General features: G+C 40.9%; 1 protein-coding gene across 7 annotated transcripts in view; it reads right to left on the bottom strand.

Annotated features, from left to right (window-relative positions):
* sbf1 (SET binding factor 1) overlaps positions 1–21,806 on the bottom strand; it is a 65,595-nt gene extending 43,789 nt beyond the window's left edge. For 4 of the 7 annotated variants that reach the window (XM_038738361.1, XM_038738362.1, XM_038738363.1 and 1 more), the window contains exon 1: positions 21,590–21,805. In XM_038738361.1, coding sequence (XP_038594289.1) covers positions 21,590–21,644 — 55 coding nt within the window. In that variant the 5' untranslated portion in view covers positions 21,645–21,805. Of the gene's footprint in view, positions 1–21,589 lie in introns of all 7 variants that reach the window. The other 3 variants (XM_038738358.1, XM_038738359.1, XM_038738360.1) reach the window with 1 other exon arrangement.
* Positions 21,807–22,246: the final 440 nt, after the last annotated feature.

Raw genomic sequence — 22,246 nt, 5'->3', positions numbered from 1 at the left:
AGAGGCACAATGACACGACAAAGGCCGACTTATGTAACCACCACAGGCCTGTCTTTCAGCTTAGTTCCATCTGTAACCCTGCAGGCTGCTTAATGGCAGCATTCATCCACACAGAGAATACACTTATCCTCCCAATACAAAGGATGTAAATCTAGCATAAAACTAAATATTATCCCATGTTAAATAAAGGAGAGGTTTCCAACAGCATTAACACCAACGTGGACTTTGGGTTAAATCTTTCTCCCCAAGCTGTTACTCATCTGAACCTGGCTACCTGGCCCACTGAACTCTACCAACAACTTTCTTTTGCACTACTGCAATATTTAAATGCCTTTAGCAAAGATTTATTAGAGCTCTCCTTTTACACTGCTTGCTTTTTTCCCCACTTCTGCCATGTTTAAGTAGACTACCTCATTCAATACAAGTTTGTTTAAATATTTTTTATATTTTTGTCTTTATCTGTCTTTATTTTATGCCAAGTATGTCCTCCTGCACATTGTGTTAATGACAATAAAGCTGAATTGAATAATATTAAATGTTGACTCAGAGAGAACAATAGACTGTGGGCCTTTACCAAGGGAACTAAAACGGGAGCAAAGAAACACAGAGACAATACACAAACAGAAAGTAGGCCAGCTCACAAATCACACATGGAAATGCTCAAGTCGTCCGCTCTCCCTTGCAAGCTAGGGATTTGTGGACGCATGTGGGAGCGGTGTTCTGGGATCAACTTATGAAACACAAGATTTTTGCTTTTTGTTTCGACTGCCCTTCATTCCTGAGCCCTGACCTGCTCTAAACTGTTCTGGTATTAACAAATCATTGGAACCTGGAGTGGGAACGCCATGAATTGCACTTTTTCAGTTCTGTAGCTTACTATTTTTTCCCCCCCTGAAGTTTTCCCAAAGCAATATGAGATAAGTTGAATCATCAGTGGTCAAGTGGTCAAGTTAGTCGTTCCACATGAATCAACAAATCATCACAGGCCAAAACCGTTGCGCAGCATGTAAATTTGTAGAAAAACAATATGCTTGTTTGGGTTCAAAAAAATATATATCCACAATTTTTCCGTCAGTGAGATTACACACGTAACACAACTGAGTGTGTTTGCGGTTGCATAGTGTGTACAATCAAATTAAGAATTTGTGACTTAACCCACCCCTTTAGTACACTCTGATGAATCACCTGATGCAGTGCACGAGAGCCGATGCATGCAGACTTGATGCGTCTAGTATGGCCTTTTATTCTGTAATAAAAATCAGTGGATGACGACCTGTAGGTGTGTCAGGAACACACACACAATGAGAATGAGAAAACACACACACACAGTGAGAAAGAGCAAACGGAGACAGCCAATAGTCTGGCAGGGTGGGGATTATTGGGCCAGTTAAAACAGGACATCCTGCCACTGAGGGAGGAGCCACAAAATGAGTCTGCTGGGAGTGACACGCAGGCCTCATGACCACAAACACCCGAAAAACACTAATTCTTTCTCCTGAAATAACTCTCAACACTAACTAAACCCAGATCACTCTATGGAGAAGTAAATTATTGCTAATTTTAACTCTAATCCAACAATGTCAAGAATATGTGCATGTATACATAAGCACTCTATGGAATGTAAACAAGATTCAAAGACTTCCAATTTACTTCCCAAAACCAGAAATTACTCAGAGAAATGAGAAAGCATAGAGCGACACAGTGACTGTGCCATGGTAAAAACTAATTACCACTGTACGTTTCGACTACTACACACCTTTCAAAATATTTTAGTTACACAAAAGTGAATTACAGACAGGAAAGGACGGGACTGTGACCTAGCATGTAACAATGTCATAAACTACTAGAGCTGAATTAGATTATTTGCTATTGTGGGGAATGTTATTTATGGTGCTGTTAGATGCTACTAGAATACCACATTAATACAGGTGTGTGCAGCAATCGGGAGAGCAAACCATTTTTAGACCGCAATAAAAACGCCAAAAAATATGTACAGAAACAGAATATTTCATTAGATAAAAACATGTTATGAATTTGGGAAATTATTTTGTCTATCTTTTATGAAACTAACAGTCTATGTAATGTCAGAGTACACTGCCAGCCCTGTGCTAGCTCATAAAACTGAAATAAAATGACAAGCTATAAGTCTTCGGTGTCAGCAGGGAGCTGCAGTAATACCTCCTTATCATCAATAACACTGCACTGATTTCTGGCATCAGACTAATGCATTATCTGGTGTGCTGCAAAATTCAAACAGTAATGGATACCCAACTGAATAAAAGACTACGCACGCAACCATGATGCAAATGTTTTAAACACTAACCCTTTGAACAGCTGAGTATTTCTGCTTTAGATGTTTGTACAGGAGCTACAGAAGCTCATTTTGAAATAACTGATTTCACTGACATACTAGCTTGCATAATGTCTCATATCTGATAATTGGATTTTGGTGATAAATATGGGCTGCTAACATAAGTCAGGGTTTCCAATAAAGCAAAAATGTATTTAATATTTTAAAACAAAGAGGCTATTTCAAGAACAAGCTGTATGACAATACTCAATTTTCAAATGCATTTACTTGTGACAAAAATTCACAGTGTCAATCCAACAGACTGATTGTGATGTATAACTAAGCAGGTTCCTGTGAGCACATCTCAGAGCTTTAAATTAAATGAGTGGAAGGGATCTACACACAAATCATTTGACAACACATTTCAATATAGTGATTTCAACATTGTTGCTAATTTGAACTCGGCCGTTTGTCATAAAGTGCGTCGATTAATAAACCGGATTTGCTTGACAACTCATCTGTTAACTAGGGCCCCATTCACACGTAAAGTGTCTTATATCAGGATAAAATGTACACTAGCTGCATGACACGTCTGTGTTGGCTGGATCACAAATCTAAATCCAACGCGTCTTGGTTTTCCCAGCTATACGTATATGAGGCGTCCTCCAGTCGAGAAGGAGGTAGTAATGCATCTGAAGACGTATGGTAACTGCCAAAAACACCAGAAGAAGAAAAACTCGTTTAAGTAAAAAACAATGACAGTTCAGCTAGCGTTATCTAACAGCTGATCTACGGGCAACTTGTATTGTGTTCACATGCTCTAACACCACTCACCCATACAGATCATTCGGTGGTTGAGCTTATCAGGGATCAGATAAACACTACAGCAGCTTGGTGCGCCTTGTGTTTGATCGTATGTTTAGAAATCACTGGAGTCGTCATTCCTTGTTGCTTTAATGAGAAAGAGAAACTGGTGTAATTTTAGTGTAAGATTAAGAATGCATTTTGGACAGACTGATGAATTTACACCTTTTCAACATCTAAAATTGCTAAAATGCGTCTCAAACTAACAATCAGCGGTGGCGATTTGAACAACTCAATTTCAATTTGCTTTGAACGCTTCTTGGTGCATTTACAGTGTGAATCGGGTGTAGTTCTACATAGAGGTGCCAAAAAGTTGCTGCAGTATAGACCTTAAACCCCGGCCCCTCCATAAAAAGGGTTTTCAGCTAATGACAGCTGAGCCCGAGTCTGCAAGGGACCTCGATACTGCGGCTCCAACCCCGATCACTACTGCGCGGATTCTGGCACCAAATTATGTCACCAGCACAAGATGGCATTCCGGAATATTTTGACCTCAGTTTGCTACAGTGGAAGGAGTGAAGAGGCGTTTCCCATCTTTTTTTACAGTCTGTGGTGTACACACATACAAACGGAATAAAAAGCGATACATCCCAAAAGAGCTTAACCATTCAGGACTGTCGTGCTTTATGGGATGCATTACTGTAGCTGTGAATGTGAATTAAGAATGCTTGGATCAAACTAATGGTTATTAAATCTAATCTTTTCCAGCTCCTGCAGAAATAGTACTGCGTGTCACTGGATTGATCACCACACAGATGAAAACTGCACAAACACTTAGTAACTGCAAAAATAACTGCAAGTTTATCATACGACTTAAAATGTAGCGCAAACCTTTACCGAATTTGGAGAAAGCCAGTGCTCAGGCTTCCCATCTGATGTCAGAAACAGTTCAGAGAGAACATGCTGCCTGTCATTTTTATTTTATACATCTACATTAGATATGTACCCTATACACTGACAGTGTCTGTGTGACTTATAACAGGCTAGCTGAAAAGACAGGGCAGAAATCTAATGTTCTATGAAATCTAATTATTCATGATCAAATCTGTGAACTAACTGGAATTTGAAATTAAATTAGAATTTTGTAAATAAAGTGACAGTTGTGAGGTAACATATAACACACACCCCATGTCAGTGTGGGTGGAAAGACAAAGGCAACTCTGAGTTAAACCGTAACTCATGTATAACTGATAATAATGAAGTGAAAAAAAGCTTTACTTAAATGTTAACTTAAAACAAATACTAGTAATGGTTTGTAATGCAATACCACAAACACAAGACATAAGCTGCATTTCAATGGAGGTACTGTGCAACATGTCCTCCTGCACCTGCAGAATAGAGCTACTCAATGCTCAGAAGTCAGGGTCACAGGTCAGCTGTTTGAAGTGGATGCTGAAATCATTCAGATATCTGCTATGATAATGATATCACAAAATGCGCACAAAAAACTCTATTACTTCTCGTGACAGGTTTGAGGTGGATTGCCTGACTATACTGTTCCTGCTATTGCTAACTGAAGTGCTAAAGTCTGAAACACATCCACCCAAAATCACTTTGCCTGATACATATGTTGGACCAATCAGTGAACAATATGGGGAGATCTGATGATGATGTGGTTCTGCACTTCTACACTGTCCTCGTGAATAAATTGCATGGCAAGTTTTTATTTTTCTGCAATTAATCACTCCAAAGAGGGCAGGTGTCCTAAAGCAAGGGACATTAAATATGACAATGAGCCAAGCATGAAAGTTGACACACCTGGACCACAATGACCGCAGGACACAATTCCCACTTGATATGAGTTTCCTCCATGTCACACCCACTGCTTTCCAGACAGATCCAGTTGAATGACTCTAGACTTGGCAAAGCTCCAGCAAGCTGTGTGCAAAGGAGTCACCACAGTGATGGACAGATGCATCACATCCAGTCATACTGTATGACTGTGTTTTAGTTTCTACAATCAATCTTTCAACCAGGCTGGCATTTGGAAGCTGCGACATTTTTACTTAGGTTTTCTTCAACAAACCCAGCATTTCATGTAATTACCATACAACCCCAGATTTAAGGCACTGGCATAATGACACAACACTTCTGTTACCTGCCCGTCAGCGACAAGCCTACTTGGCATACCAAAAACGAAAAGGGTTGAAAACAACACAGAGAAAAGTGGGAACACTTATTTTGTAGCAAGAATGGTAAAAAAAAACGAGTACAACATGGTGCAGGAAGAAGAGAAAATATTGTTTATGTCGATTAAAGTGCGGTCTTAGTTTGACTAACAAAGTTAGCAGGCAGTGAGCAATGGACTCCATTGTTATGGAAGCACATTTTCATTCTTTTCATTGGTGGACACTTGCGGAGTAAAGAAATATAAATAACTGAACACATATTCACACTCTGTGACTGCCTCAAAGGTAAGGACTCAACGCTGTTTTTCTTCACTCTTGTTCACCATGCTGATGTCAGTAAATTTGAATGAATTGTACTTCTACAATCTAGCTAATCTAATCATGTGTATCATGTCCATGTAGACAAAAGATTTATATTTGTATGCGCAGTTTAGAACTAGCTCAAGCAGGCGACCCGGGACTCAAGAGGGTTTATACATCCAAAGAACTTCTTTATAAACCAGACCCACTGTAGACCTGCGTATATTTGTCAAAACGTGTAGCCACACCCTGTCAGAGAAAGGAATTAACCCTTTAAATCTAAGTTTTACAGTAAGCACTCACTTCTTTCACTGTATTACAGTTAGGGTGTGCGATATGGATTGTCTACTTTAATATCTTAGATTAGGGATGCACCAAATGTTCAGCAACCAAAATGAATTGCCCGAAAATAGCAAAAAAAAAAGCACTTTCAGTGTTCGGCCTAATAAGTCAAAAGAAGAAGGATGAGAGAAAATTTTACCGAACAATTACGTTGACATGTGGGCAGTGTGGAAGTGTCCGAGAAAGATGCAAAAATCGCTGTTTGTAGACACTGTTCTGCTGAATTGTCTCCTAGCACATCCACGCCATCTGTGGCTGAACGGCTTTGAGTGTTTCTGTCACTCGTTTGTGAGAGGGCGATAAAGCTAGCCACACCTACATTTGGAGTGCACACGTATTCAAGCCTTTATGGTAAATCCACTGAAACGGACCAGAGCGAGCTGACAGGCAGGTTAGAGACGTTATCCTGTCAGTTTACAAAGACAAGTGTTGCAGTATGAGAGTCCTACCTGAAGAGAGGCTGTGAAGTCTTCATGTTATGTGATACGAGAACCTCATACAACATTATTTATCAAATTGGATCGGACTTGATGACTTTAACGCGGATACACATGCGACAACGTCCGGTTTTCAAAATAAGGCGTCTATACAGTGTGAAAATAGGATTAATTGGATTATATTCACAGAAAGTATAAAAACATATTACATGTGTCCATTACAAGTAAATGGACATGTCATTTACTTTTTCGGACCCTCTCTGGCCTCGGACCATAGTCTCTCCAAATCCTGTGGGAAACACTGAGTAAAAAGCACATTTTCACTATTTAATTTATGCAATGGTAAAAAAATAAATGGAAACAATGTGAAAAACCGTATTCGGGAAAGTTTTTCCATTATATTCGGTTTCAGCTTGAGCCAAAAATTTCGGTGCATCCCTATCTTAGATGTTGTTTTAATGATGGGTCAGCAGACATTATCGAGTAGGTAAGTTACGTCACTCACACACAAAAACAATCAAAAACACCTTGCGTAGTCACTGTGTTGTGAACGCAGTACACGCTGATAAATTCATGAGTGAGTTGAATGAGTTAAAACTAAGTGAACAAACAGCGGCATGAGGTAAAACACTGACACCACCAGCCTCGCTATCTACATCGTTAGATTGAATTGGTAGAAGTGGATTAACCTCACTCGCTTGGAAGCGGTTTGGCTGAAGACGGGTGTTGTTCAAAAGATGTCAATCTGCGAACTATGTCCAAAATCGCTTAAAGACCACTAGCCACTGCACACACTACCAAGAATATGAAAAGCTTGATGATTTTCATGTGATTCGAAAAGTGTAGAAAGAATCTGTGTCCTCTATTACCATGAAAACGAACCACAATGAAAGGTAATTATTATCCTTTTTAACCACAATCATACAGCCCAGGGTAAATGCGTGGATTTGGCAAACGTCCGCACTGCCTGGTTGTTCAGAGTTCAGCAAAGAGCACTGCTGTTTAGGTTTAGTGAGCAGTCTGCAGGCATAATTGCATAACAGAGCTGCTGATAATGGGAGAAAACGGTTTTCAAAAGCTCACTATCAGTCTGCAGTGAGAGAGGAATGTGAAACGAGTGGAGTCGTCCAGCTATCAGCTAGGTTAGTGACGGGAAGGCAATCAGTTTCATTTTGAGGCTTGATCATCATCTCTACAACTATGCTGTTGCATCTTATACAGCACAGTCTATGTTTTTGCACAATGTCTTTTTGGCACCAGATTCCACTAATTTTTATATATATATATCACCAATTCATAAGAGAAGTGTATCTGTACTTTCTCCTGGACAACCTATCTATGCATGGCTTGTATAACAAATAATAAAGTCCTGCTGACCTTGCTCTCTCACAGAATGTAGATTGACATGCATCCTGTTCCCTCAATTAAAAAGCTCTCGTAAACACAAGGGGTGTAACTGTACATGTATTCATCCTGGATTGTATGGAACAGGATGTTCTCTTCAGTATGCCACTCCCTCGGTTCGGTAAGCCCTCTGTGACCCAAACAATTAGGGCTGAGGCGATTCATTGACTTGTAATCAATGTCATTGACGGATATGAAAATACGCCGATTTGCAATTAAGTGTGGCATCAGGCAGGGATTCCTTCAGAGAGCATACTGCACCTAAAAAACCTTGCCTACGACAATCAAAATTTTGGATCATAACATCCAGTACAGAACAAATCTGCAGCTGCTCCGGATAAGATGACACTAAACCTTACTAGGGATGTCAGTTTTTGAGTCACAACAAAGCAAGGTTATTATAGTTTTGCATTTTTCATTAGTTTGTTTTCAATTTCAGTTCAGTTTTAATTATGTTTAAGATCAGGTTTGCTGGTTTCAGTATAGTTTATATTTTTTGAAAATACTTAGTTTCAGTTTAGATTTTATTTTTGAAAATACTTAGTTTCGGTTTTTTAAGTTTAGTTTTAATTATATTTAATATCAGGTTTAGTTTTTATTTTTGAAAATCTTTCAATAGAAACTGAGTATTTTTTGTTTGCTTTCTGGGATCTTGAAGAGGAGGTCTGAACTGAGATAAGAACTCATGTAAGCAGCATTTCAAAAATGCATCTGTATTGTTTTGCATTTTGTGACTTGTACTTAGACTATTATTCCAGTCATATATTTCAGTGAAAATTTCTTTAAAAAATGTTAAAATATCGTCTCGTCTCATTTTCATGAACCAAATTTCAGGTACTGTCTCATCTCATGAGTATCGTCACACCCATAACAGTGACCACAAGTCACACTGTCTGAAAACACTACAAACAACAACCTACAGCCTCAAATACCACACTGGTAAGTTCTTTAAGACTACAGTATTGCCCTGTGTTTATATTATTTTGTCCACCTCATGAATTGGAAGGAGTCTAACAGCAGCTGTGTGTAGACAGTGTAAGCAACACAATCAGCAAATCACAATCAGTGTATTCAGTTCCTATAGTGCTGAGCAACCAAACAGAGTCTGTCAATGTGCAGACTGTAATCAGGCTTCCATGGTTCCTGGTCTGCCGGCCAAAGTCATTTTGTGTCATACACAACAGTTCAGCCTCGCTTTTTAAACGTGGTCTACAAATAAAAGCGGTTTCAAAGGGGAAAGCTTACACACGCTTACACACACACACACACCTCTGGTCTCCGGCCTGCCATGTCTCTCTCTCTCCCCTCTGCTCCACTCTCTCCATCAGCTGTTTTATAAAGTCGAGGTTTTTAGAGCCTCGTGTCAGCCACAATCAACTAAGAACAAAGCAACAAATCAACCAAGCAGTCTGCTTCTTAGAAATAATACACATGCTAACACAAACCGGTCAAATACAGGTTGTGTAAAAAGAAGAAATGGGACCAATGAGAAACAGAGCAAGGCAGGACAGAAGAGGAGCATGGGAGAAAATGTGGGTCACGCAGAGTGGTTGTGTGCGTCTGTGTGTGTGACAGAGCTGGCGGTGACTCCTCACACAGATGACTACTGGCTGAAGGAGATGGGCTTGTCATGTGATCACCCACTGAATGATGGCAGTCAGAGTTGAAACGAGTGTAGCTCAGCGTGTGTCGTGCTCTTGCTGCTGAACCTGACCACAGCTTCTCTTTAGCAGGCTTCCAAACCACAGTGACACGACATCAGGCAGTTTCCATGGTGACTGCAGCCGCCAGGACAAAGGAGCCCTGAGCCTTGTGTGTTACCATGTATCGTTGTCTGCACGTACAGTATGCAGATTTGCAACTTTGCACAAAATGAAGTAGGCCTATACAATTTGGTCAAAAGCAAGCTTCTGCATAAGGTTCTGAGGAAGTTTACATACTTCTAATAAAACAGTATCTGACTGCTGGCATTTCACTTTCCTACTTATGTTTATTCACAAGCTCGGGCTCCTTTTTATGCTGAAAACTGTCTTTTGGTAAATCAATGCTGCAACTAAAATGTGCTATATAATATTGCAATTATTATGCTAATATACAATAATACCACTCCAGTCCATGTAGCATTGTTTAATCTCTAAATTTGAGCTACATGAAAAGCGTGGATCAACATGCATTACTTTTCACCAACAGTGTCTGCACTTTATTAAGATAAAATCTCCAGAGAAATTCATAGGGTGGATGTGTTTGGGCAAAAACATACTAAACTATGACATCATTATATTTAGCCTTTATACCACTTCCTCTGACAGTGCTCTCTTTGCTGTCCACCCAGTTTGCTATTCCACACACATGCCTACATAGAAGAATGTACACACACACACACACACACACACACACACACACACACAAACACGAAGACAGTCAGTAAGATGAAGGAGTGTTAGTCACTATCTGATTCAAAGCAGCACTACAGCTACAGACTGGGGCTCTTCATTGGGTCAGAGGCCACACAATATGGTTTTATGTGACTGAGCGGTTCAACACGTCAAGTAAGATTTAGGTGTCACATGACGGCAAACATGATATTTCCTGCATAAATAAATGAGCCAGTCCCTGTCAGAGTAGGGCTGCAACAAACCATTAGTTTTTAATCAATTTAACAATTCAGATTCCTGATCAGAAAAATGCTGGACTGAAGAAGAAAAGATTGCTGTGACTCTGATTAATTTAATCAGCATATGTTAAAACTTTAAATGGTTATGACATGGATTCACAGTCACAGCTTCTCACAGTCTCCTCACAACGTTAGTTTAAGCCAATTTCTTACTCACTGCATATCAATGTATTTCTGGAATCAATTACATCCATTATGTCTATGAGGCGCCCCAGCCCTGTGTCTGAGTGAAGCTGCCATTTACGATCCAAACCGTGTGAAACAAAAAAAACCCTGCTCCATCTGGCAACTGCTGTCGCCTTGGAGACAATGTGAGACATCTTCTTTGTGCAAAAGCTCACATCCTTCCTGCAAAACTAATGGCAACTACCCAAACCCTCAAACAAAAATGAAAGGAGAGGAAACCCAGAAAGGGATTCATCAGCCAGAGTGAGTAAACTTATTTCAGTTTCAGGTAGTAGGTTGCTTCAGCTCTAACTCAAAATGTCACAGACACGATGATTAATAACATGAGCTTCATTTCTTCTCACTTCGCCTCTGCAGCTACATGTGGCTGACTCCATGCGTGCTCTGCTTCAGTGAGAGCCACCAAACAGACTCAATAGAGCGGGGAAACCTGCCAATGCTCACAGGCCAGCTACTTTCCAGTCACTCAACTGAAGCACATCCAGGTTTCAACTTCCACTGAATACAAACAGACCTCAGCTTGTTTTATATGAATTGCAGACAATAAAACACTGGAAGTTAGGGCTCAACTAGAGACTACAACTACCAATGAGACGCACATCAGTTTTACTGTGCCACTTGCTAATGGTTGACACTGCGGTTGTATAGCATTGTTACAGGCAGCCAGGACACTACATGTAACACTGAGAGCTATTGTTTTGCATTGATGTGATTAGCTATCAGATAGTGTAGCAAGAACTATACAGTCAAATCATCTCATAAAGTTAACGGTCAGTTTGAAAGGGAATCCTAGCAGCCTTATAAGGACTACTGCGCCAATGCATTATGAGCCCTAACACCCTGAGCAGACAATCAGCATAATTTGTCAAGGAGCAACACCTTCAGTCAGGTGTATTTTGGTGGACAGCAATGAATGAGTTATTTTTCTAAAAGTTATTCAAATCAAACTTTTTCCGAAGTAAGTTCTGCTTAGAGACAGATCTAAGAAGTCAAGAAGAGGTCCGTAAAGATTGTAGGTCATCTTATGTGAGGTATTTGCCAGTGGCCACAATTTAACACCGAGGATGGTATGACGCCCAAGAACAACAGGACAAGAGTGACATAAGTCAGGGGCAGAAGCTAGGACTCAACAGTGGATGACAATCACATGATGAGGAAGGCACGTGGCCTGCATGCTGGCACGATGCTGTCAGAGCCAGAGCAAGTTCAGTCTTGTGGTTCTTTAGGAGCTTTAAGAGGACATGGGGAAAAGGAGGATGCCAGCATGGTGATCGACCCAAGAACAATTTGTTGGTAAATGAAATAATTCACTGTGCACAGTTGAAGATGTCAACAAGGAATCATTCAATCATCCTGTGTAGTTTTAACACACTTCTCTTTAACACAAACTCTTTCTCCAACCACAGCATTAATCACCCACGCACATGGCCCAGAAATTACATCTTGTTATGGGCTGTGTGCAGGTCTCATTACCACAGCAACAACACCAAGTGACAAGCAACTAGGTTTGTTGAATCTGTAAACAACTTTTTCTGACTTATTTGAATGCCCAAAATAAATGCCCTTTGTTTTAATTCCAAAATCCCCTAATAGCCCATGAAATAAGAAATAGTAATCCAACTTTATTAACATTAAACTGAAACACAGTTAAAGGAACGTTAACCGAGGTAATGTTCTGTCTGGAGAAGCAGTGACTTAAACCAATGCTACGCTAGGCTAATTTATGCAGCGTGACATGTCACAGGCTTTGACAGTTACATCGCAGCGACAGTCATTAATGTGACATATATAATTAACCCCTAAAAACACAATATGTGTGCCATCTGTGGTTGTTGGCACTATACTGACAAACTGGCCGTCAGTCACTTAACCAAGAGACAACATTTGGGTCTTGTTCCCTTTGATCCAGTGATCTACTGCAGTTTTCTAGTAATGACACTCGACATAGAAAACAGCTTAATCTCTATGACAAGTTCACCAGCATAAAATGATAAAACGTTAAATTCGAACTCTCACTTGATTCTGACATTTGCTCACATGCTATATGAAAATTGATTTGCTGGATATACGTTTATTTATTAATGCTGTTTGCTAGGGCTGAACGATTATTTGTTTTCAAATCAAAATTTCAATTTGAAAGAACGTGATTGGCTAATCATGAAGACAGCCATTAAAATGTAGGTTAATTAAACAACGCATCTGACCGTTTTAAACAGTCATGCAGTTACAGATTTATTCTGTTGTCATCTTTGTGTGACAGATCTGCTCGCCAATCACAAGCGCCATGTACCTGCTGTTACGGTCCAACTCACCAATCAGAGCGGACACAGGGCGCGTACATTTTACAACAACAAACAAAACGGAGGAAAACGTGGGATAATGGTGCCAGCTGAACCGACACAGGCAGCAGCTGTGTCGCGGTTTTGTCCGGCTTCAACTCACACTGAAGTGTTAATTTGTCATTTTGTGTGCTTCAACTACGGATAACAGCTCTCTGCGAGCCTGTTCCGTTCTCTGCAGGCTAACATTAAAGCATTACCTCCATACACCTCTACCTCTCTGCCTGGTTCATCTGTTCTGTGCTGCTTGACACGGCTTCCACCAAAAATAAACTGGCAGTGAATATTGAAATTTAGCAAAACCTCAATTTAAAAACAACGCAAATTGAATTGTAAATGCAATATAAAAATGGCAATTAGATTGTTTCCCCAAATCATTCAGCCCTACTGTTGGCACAGAAAATTCAGTCTAAATCGCAATATCAGTCAATATCAATAATAATCAGGATTATTATTATTATTATATCATTATTTCTTTCAGGTTTCTTTCAGGATTAAAATTAGGTCAATTCTTTTCTTAATAGAAAAATTAAGTGCTGATTTGTCTGTGATTCAAATTAATTAAATTGAACATTTTTTATATTTATATTGAAAAAAAAACATACTGTAATAATTATTGTTATCGGTTTATCGTCCAGCCCTATAAAAGGCTTTTTCCTTTATACCTATTTTACCCATGTGGCGAGGGAAAGGAAATCTTTTTTTTATTTTAATTAGTTGTGACATGACAAGAACTTTTCATAATGTCCTCATTCACAGTGTTTGATGGTTTTATTAAAGTAATTCTTAGCACACAAGTGATGAGTGATATATAAACAAGATATGTATTTAATCTCTCTCTCTGTATATTTTACCTTGTGCTCCAGCAGCCTTTATATTAGTAACTTAACAGCAATCAGTTTCGAATTGTGCCATGTTAAACGTTTCACAGCAATGTTACCAGGTCCACACTAGTAAGATTACAATCATGACGTTTACATTCTGTAAAACTGACTCAGGTGCTTTTTCAGAAATGAGAACTACATGTAAAAGAGCTGTAATATTTACGCAACCTGGTGCATGTCTGATGGGGCTACAGTGTAATGTGTGGAACTCAAATGGCCACGGGCATTTTGGCATGTGACATTAAAACGGTACACTGAGCATGCCACAAAGTCTGGTTTTTCAAGTGCTGTTTGTTATTTTAAGTGAAAGCTGAATATGTTTGTCACAAAAGAAAAGCTAAATGTACAAATTCATATTTGTTGATGTCTTAACAGTTGACAACTAAGAATGCGCAACAAATCCAAAGCCTTGGACTTCAACCATAATCTGAATAGCCTTTAAAAAACACAGACCTCTTTCAGGGGGACGGACGAGGGGAGAGTAGCAAAGACGTGCCGTAAATACAGTATAGAGATGCAGACATCAAACCAGGTCTGGAACAATAACTGTCTTCTAATCTGAATATTCAAACCAATCACAGGCTACTATGATTGACTATGATGGCTGATTACAGCAAGCACAGCCTTAAGGCTCGTACAGACTACATGACTTTCAGCGTCGGCCGATGGCCGTTCATGCTACACAACTTGTAACGGGAGTCTTGAAGGCGTTGTGGCATTCACCCTACGTGACTAATCGGTCACACACTGACTATGTCACCCGGCGCTGGTCTCCAAACCAAATTTTTTCAAGAAAACATATGTGAAATGTGAATCGGGAAATGACGCGAACCTACACATGAAACAGCTGTTGTTTGTCATTATAAAGATGGCAATTATAAAGACAAAGAATCTGGATGAAAGAATGGATTAGCAGACGCAGGTAGCAGGGATTGTCTGAGCTACAGAGAGAGCTGGAGGGGAGTCAAAAGAGCAGAGAAAAAGAAGCTGCCTGCTCTCATTGGCTGGATGTGGATGTCGGGTTGGTCTTGAAAATCGGGCTTAAAAATCGTGTAGTGTGAACTAGGCTTTATGTGACCTGGAGGCCGTTTTAACAAAGATGAGGCTTTGTATGAGCAGCCATTCACGCAGTGTTTCTGATGTGTTTTTTAAGCCACAGTTGAGAACATAACTGGACTGAACTGGACTAAGAGAAACAGAGAGCCAAAGTGAATGCGGAACATCCAGGTTCTGTTTCAGACAAAAAAATGAAGAAGAAGAACCGCAAGTGAGCTTTATTGATATGGAGTAGCCGCATTTTTTGTTTAATTTCAACTGCTGTAGTGGATGTTGCTTTGTCTTAGAATATGGAAATGAAAGCTCAGCAACATGTTTCATGTTGTTAGAAAGAGACGAAAATGATGAAATAAATGTTGAGTGAGAGATTGCATTTAGTTACAGAAGCTAGTCAAACAGAATCTAGAATATTATGATTAGACAGAAATGTCACGTGTGACATTTTCATGTATATAAGGAAATAAAATTATTTGCTGATTTTAATATTAAATTAATAAACAATATCAATATATTAATATAATATTAATACTGAATAAACTTGATCTAACTACATGATTTCTAATAGGAAGAAATGCCAATAATATTACATGTTTAATGCAGACATACACAGCGTATAGCATGACACAAACAGGGTGTTGCAGTGATGTGGTTAGCACAGCAGCCCACCAGCCTCACACAGCCAACTCTTCTAATCCTTACAACCTCCTATCTTCAAATCAAAACTGCTCCGGACACGCTGGAATTGCCCCTCGGGGTTTTGAACGATTGCTCCCTTGAGCACCAACAGGCTGACTGTGAGCAACACTGACTCAACCTTTGTCCTGAGAGGGGACAGAGAAATTCTCTGAATTCCAGGGAAAACCATCAAAGCACCAAAGAGGAGGGCATCCCTAACACCCCCTGTCAAACACACACACACACACACACACACACAGCTACCCCCATGTTCAGATGAATATCAACAGTCCTAAAACTGCCAACAGCCAAGGTGTTAAAAACGTGTCTCTGCATTTAAGTGGATCCATGTACTGTGTGGTATAGTGAAATAGTGAATATTAACAGGCAGCTTTGTTGATGACCACCTTAAGAACAGGAAATATGACTTGCAATGAATCTTTAAATTTGCACACTGACTACTTGAACTGTTTACCTCTCAATCTAAATCTAGGGCAAAACGACAAAGCCGTTTGCCACCACCCGGGGTGCAGATCACATTTGCTTAGCAACAGACACACACACAAAAAGTGGTCCCACACAGCCTTCGCTTACGATTTCAGTATATGACAGAAGACTAAGTGTCTGCTGACAGAAGTGGTCTAAAGGCCCTGATAGTGTAAAGAGGCATGTGTATGTATCTGCATCCCTACCCCCAGCAAACACACACACACACACACACACAATTCTCCACTGCACCCATGAAGCAGGAATGAGGGAATGAGAGCAGAGCTGGGGCCCTGGGGCTGCCGACTTCCTCATGAATAACAATTATTCAGCACAGCAGACAGACTGCAGTCACACATACACACACAAGTTTGTTCTTCTATCCCCGTGGGGACATGTCATTGACATAATGCATTCCCTACCCACTTACCCTAACCATCAAAACTACTTGAATAACCTTAACCCTTACATTAACTTTAATCTATCTGTAATCTGAACCCCAAAACCAAGTCTTAACCCTCAAAAATGTTTATCCCCACAGTGACACGAGAAATAAAAACATGGAACACACACACACGCGCACACACGGCCTACAGCAACATCAAAGCAGTGATTTGTCTGCACCAGGCCAGCTCTCTGTGAAGGATGCAAATACAGGCGCTGGTCATATAATTAGAATATCATTAAAAAGTTGTTTTATTTCAGTAATTCCATTCAAAAAGTGAAACTTGTATAATGTATACATTCATTGACTGATATATTTCAAGTGTTCATTCCTTTTAATTTTGATGATTATAACAACAACAACTAATGAAAACCCCCAAATCAGTATCTCAGAAAATTAGAATATATATATATAGAAAAGGTTCAATATTGAAGACACCTGGTGCCACACTCTAATCAGCTAATTAACTCAAAACACCTGCAAAGGCCTTTAAATGGTCTCTCAGTCTAGTTCTGTAGGCTACACAATCATGGGGAAGACTGCTGACAGCTGTCCAAAAGATGAACATTGACACCTTGCACAAGGAGGGCAAGACACAAAAGGTCACTGCTAAAGAGGCTGGCTGTTCACAGAGCTCTGTGTCCAAGCACATTAATAGAGAGGCGAAGGGAAGGAAAAGATGTGGTAGAAAACAGTGTACAAGCAATAGAAATAACGGCACCCTGGAGAGGATTGTGAAACAAAACCCATTCAAAAATGTGGGGGAGATTCACAAAGAGTGGAGTTTTTCACAAACAGTTTGAATCATCGCAATTAAACGAAATAAACATTTGAAATATCTCAGTCTGTGTGTAATGAATGAATATAATATCCAAGTTTCACTTTTTGAATGGCATTATTGAAATAAATCAACTTTTTGATGATATTCTATAGGGCTGTACATATCGATTATTTTTCAAGTCAATTAATCTAACGATTTTTGATTAGTGGATTAATCGAACGACTAATTTTGTTTATTCTAAAGAAAGAAAGGTTGCCTATTACTCAATTAACATACCAATTTATCCAAAATAAATATCAAAAACATAGCAGCTGGTCAATATGCAAAAAGCGCTCACCACAACCCGCAGCCCACAGGGGGGTAAACGTTACTGTGGAAACACAGCAAACACACAGACACAAACATTCAGGCAGCCATCTGAATGTTTGAGGGGAGAGCAGTTCACGCCAACACACGAGCATCCGTGCACCACAGCCACAGCCACGACCCAGCGTCACTCTGTCCCCCTATGAAAGGCAGATTGTGAGGGCTATTTCTGGAGGGCTGCAGCCCTGCTCTGGAGTGATGGAGGAAGTGGCTGCCCACAGGCAGGCACTGCTGGCAGCATCACACACACTCCTCTCTCTTCCACTCGCTCTCTCGCTTTCAATCTGAGACATTTCTATTTCCCCTCTGAGCTTTATGCCGCCTCATGTAGACCTTCACTTGCATCCACACTTTTGGTAGAGAATGCACATGTGAGCCCCACAACAAGTCACAGCTTTTTGTCACGATAACGGTAACACCTACTTCACTACTACAGCAACCGGCTGAATCAAATTTTGAATGAATGTCCAAAAATTTTGCCAAATTGATCTCACTGTAAGACATCTTCTAGCCTGTGGGTCCTAGAATTGTCCCCATTTCGCCACTAATTTCCTGTCATCATTTATTGTCGATGAACAACATAAAATACCCTCACCCCTAAAAAAACATATCTTACCTCATCTCCGAGGTGAGTATGTTTGTATTTTAGGAGAGGGTGTTATAGATACAATTTTCTGTCACGTTATATTTAAATAACATATATTGTGAAAATTCAATAAGAAACTATTTATGGATAAAAGAATCAGATAGTGTTGTCAGTTTTTGGCCAATCCAGCAAACTGAATCCACGACAAATCAAAACTGGTTCTTCATCACTGATACAAAAATCATATCAAAATCCAATATTACCATAAAGCAGTTGTGCTCACTGATTTCCAACACTGCCAACAATGGCTCTAAAATTACAATTTAAAACAGGACCTATCTGATGAAAGAATACCTAAAATGAGTATGAATCTGAGCATAAAATAAAAGCCAGAGATCTGATTTTCAGCCTGGCAGATGAAAATATGTATCGTCACTTCATTAACTCAAATGTCAAACAAACTGACAAAGCCAGTGATAAAACTGGTGTCAGAAGTGTAATATGAAACTATTTTGCTTTTAGGGGCGATAAACAACCGACACCACAATCACTGCTGCAAAACTGCCCCAGGCAATTGTTGTGATGTTCCTAGCGTGACTGCAGGCTGTAGGGGTGTGTGTATCAGAGGCTGGGCTTCAGGGGACAATTTGTGAACCAGAGCTGTCACTCCTGAAAACAAGCATCCTGCACTCTGTTCAGGGTCAAACTGCACCGCCGGAGCCTCACAGATGGAGCTACAATAGAGCCTGTATCTAAGCGTCTGTGTGTGTGTGTGTGTGAATGCATGTGTGTCGCTTTACTGTCTTGAATGAGACCGCCTCCGATAGTCTCGCACACACACAAGCACACGCCCCTTTCTTGGTTTTCAGACACACACAGGGAGACAATCTGGATTCTCGCTCTAAACATGAGTCTCCCTCGGGTCCTCTCCCCAGTTTCCTGTTTGGGCCTCGGACTGTGTATCCATTTAGCTGCTGGGTTCTCGGCACAGTGGAGGAACTGCTGTCAAAAAACAGTGACGTGCATTTCTCAAGAGACCCTTGCTAGGAGGACCACACCCCAGAAACTATGGACTCTTCCCAACCCACAAGCAGCCATCTTGGCTCTGATGGTAGAACTTAGCATCCAGGTTGAACACAATGTGAGCAACCTAAAACCTTAAATAGCAGGTGAAAGCAAGATTCAAGCCTCTACCCCAGGGTTAGCGTCTGTCAAACTGGGTGAACCAAGAACAAGAGCTCGATCTAAAATCAAAGAAAAACTGTTCTGCCTGCAGAATGTTCTGTTTGTAAACACCCACAGGGTTTCTGTTGGTGACGGCGCCCTGAGAGGCAGATGAACAGCGATGATGTCAGTCCTGAAAACCTGTCAGGGCCTACGCTTGCAAAACATTCCACTGTCTAAGTGACAACCAGCAACCACTCACTCACACACACGCACGCACACACACACACACACACACAGACAGGATGTTGCATGAAATATTTACATGCAAGAGGAAACTCTACTGTGCTTCAGAATTCCTGGTATTCTTATGATCAAGGACCATTCATTCTTGAAAGTAGCCAGGTGTTTTTCTTAACAGTCATTTGTAAAAATTCAAATACAACCAAAATTGATTGTACACATGCATAACAATTTGGGAAATCGAGACATTAGATCCTAAATTCAACACCACCCCCTGACATCTACTACTGACACTGTAGCACACACTGATGATTGATTGGTGTGCTATCAAGGGGAACATGCCCACATATACAAAAACTGCTATTAATGGTAATACGTTATCGCAAGACAAAACAATCAGAGCATAAGACAACATCAAAAACAAAGACAGTGCGGAAGTGTATTGATCTAAGTGCAGAGGATGTTCTTAGTTAATGATGGCTCTCAGAGCATCAAATGATGATGACGATGATGATGACGATGGGAATAATCTCATTACAGCTACAATATGCCTCCACCTAGAAACTTTAGAATGGAGTTTCTGTAAACAGTGAGGCAGCAGTAGTGGGGCAACAGCAACAATCATCATCACCCTTAAGTGTTTGGTTTTACAGGCATGGGAGCCTTGATTCATTAAATCCATTGCGGCTTTATTGTCTGGTTCCCAGATGCTTTTTACAAGCTTGCTCTGCTCTGCATTGCATTCAGGCAGGAAGGAGAGTTTCTGCAGCGTGTGCAGTGTCCACATTATAACATCCTGTATTCAACCCCACTGAGAAAAAATACAATATGCAATAAGTGCGTTCGTGCAATCAGAAAAGTGATGTAGGTAGCTCCAGCATCAGCCAGATAAAAGCCAGTTCTCTGCCTGCTTTTAGCCGCAGAGGGCTTGTCATGTTACAATTGGCCTGTTCTGAATAAATCATAGGCAAAATTCCACTCTAAATAAAATACTCAACCACGTTACAAGCTGCATGCTTCCATCGGATAGGCGGGTTGAATATTTCATGATAAAACGGGCCATTATACTGCACAGATCTAGGCCAAGGCTCAGGCTGAAGGGGCGGGGGGGCTCAGATAACGGTCCAAACCCCGTCCCAACAACACAAGGGAACAGAGCTCCGGTCCGAGGGGGCTCAGGGAGGGGCAAAGCCATCTGGGTTAATCCACACAAAACACAGACAAAGAATACAATCAGCAACTCCGCCGAGGAGAAGCATCGATTTCCAGTTAAAAAAAATCAAGTCCAAGCTGAAATCAGCAGGGTTTTCGTGGTCTGGCTGTCCCATGTAACGTTAACTGCTCAGGACCCTGCAGCCACATCACTGACAACTTTCTGTCCGGCAGACAGTTCTGCTCTAAAAATGATAATTTTAAATGGCGACAGTTGCAATTTAAACATTTTTTAATGACAGACGTCTAGGGAAGATGCAGCTGAAACTGTGAAAGGGGTAAATAAATCCGTCTTAGATCACAACCGACCAAGCAACCAACCAACCCCCCCCCTCCCCCCTCTCCCCCCTCCCTCGCTCAGAGCTAGCCCGGCTAACATTAGCTCTTAGCAAATAAAGTTAGCCCAAGTTTGCTGTCAACAGAGTAAGTCAGTTTGTTTTGCTAAAGCTAAAACACCGTCCTGAAGTTGAGCACTGCAATGGAGTTGAGCATTTCATTTTTCCCCAAGTCAGAAATGCAGGACAGCAGGCGACAGGCTAGCATTTAAGTACACTAATCCCATGAGGCCTGCGCGTCCCCGGCCCAAAGTTGACCGCTAACTGCCAGCTGACAGCGCCTTGACACGGGGAGTTGTGAGTGGCAATCCGGCCCGTCCCCGCCTCCGGTCTACCCACGGCTAATAATACGCCGTTAAAGCTAGCAGGGCAGGCTAACTCAAGCACCCACCTCGCTTGTCGAGGTCGTAACCGACCACTAAAAAGTAGTCGGCAAGCCTGGCCATCTTTGGAGCTCACGGCGACAGGCCTTTCTCGCTAAATCCTTTTCTCTTTTTGCCGTCAATAGTCCATTCACGTCCTACCGGCGACAGACACATCACGGGCGACAGTAGCATCCTTCCAGCTGCACCCCGCCGCCATACTGTCAGTCTGCCTTGCCCTGACAGCGGAGAGCCACGAGTCTGCGCACTGAGGGGCTTCCAGGGAGGGGCTGCTCGGCAGGAATGTCCCATGTGAGGAGCCAAACCAGCTCAAGGGCCAAGTGTCTAAACCCAGCAGTAGGCTACAGTCGCTAGAGGCGTAAAAAGGTGGTGTCGATTCTAGGAGCACAAAACTGAGGAGGGCCCACAAAAAAGTTATTTTTAAAACGAGCATCTTAGAGCAATATTATTTCAGGGTTGCCCTGAATTGCACCCTATGCAACAGGCTCTCATTAGAGAGTTGATAACTTAATGTATTATCCCATTAAAAAAAATTACCTCTCAAACGCTACGACTTTGATAGCCCTGAGTCACATCAGGTGACTTTTTACCACTTATTTACCAAATTAAGATGAATAATTAATGCCCGAATGATGTTAAACCAAAAGAGGGCTGGTTGGCCCTTT

Source organism: Micropterus salmoides, unplaced genomic scaffold (assembly GCF_014851395.1).
Source record: "Micropterus salmoides isolate LMB-PRFRI ecotype aquatic unplaced genomic scaffold, ASM1485139v1 Ms_hic_scaffold_23, whole genome shotgun sequence".
In the NCBI taxonomy this organism is placed as follows: Eukaryota; Metazoa; Chordata; class Actinopteri; order Centrarchiformes; family Centrarchidae; genus Micropterus; species Micropterus salmoides.
The sequence above is the reverse complement of the archived record's forward strand: the minus strand, read 5'-3'. Positions and strand labels throughout refer to the sequence as shown.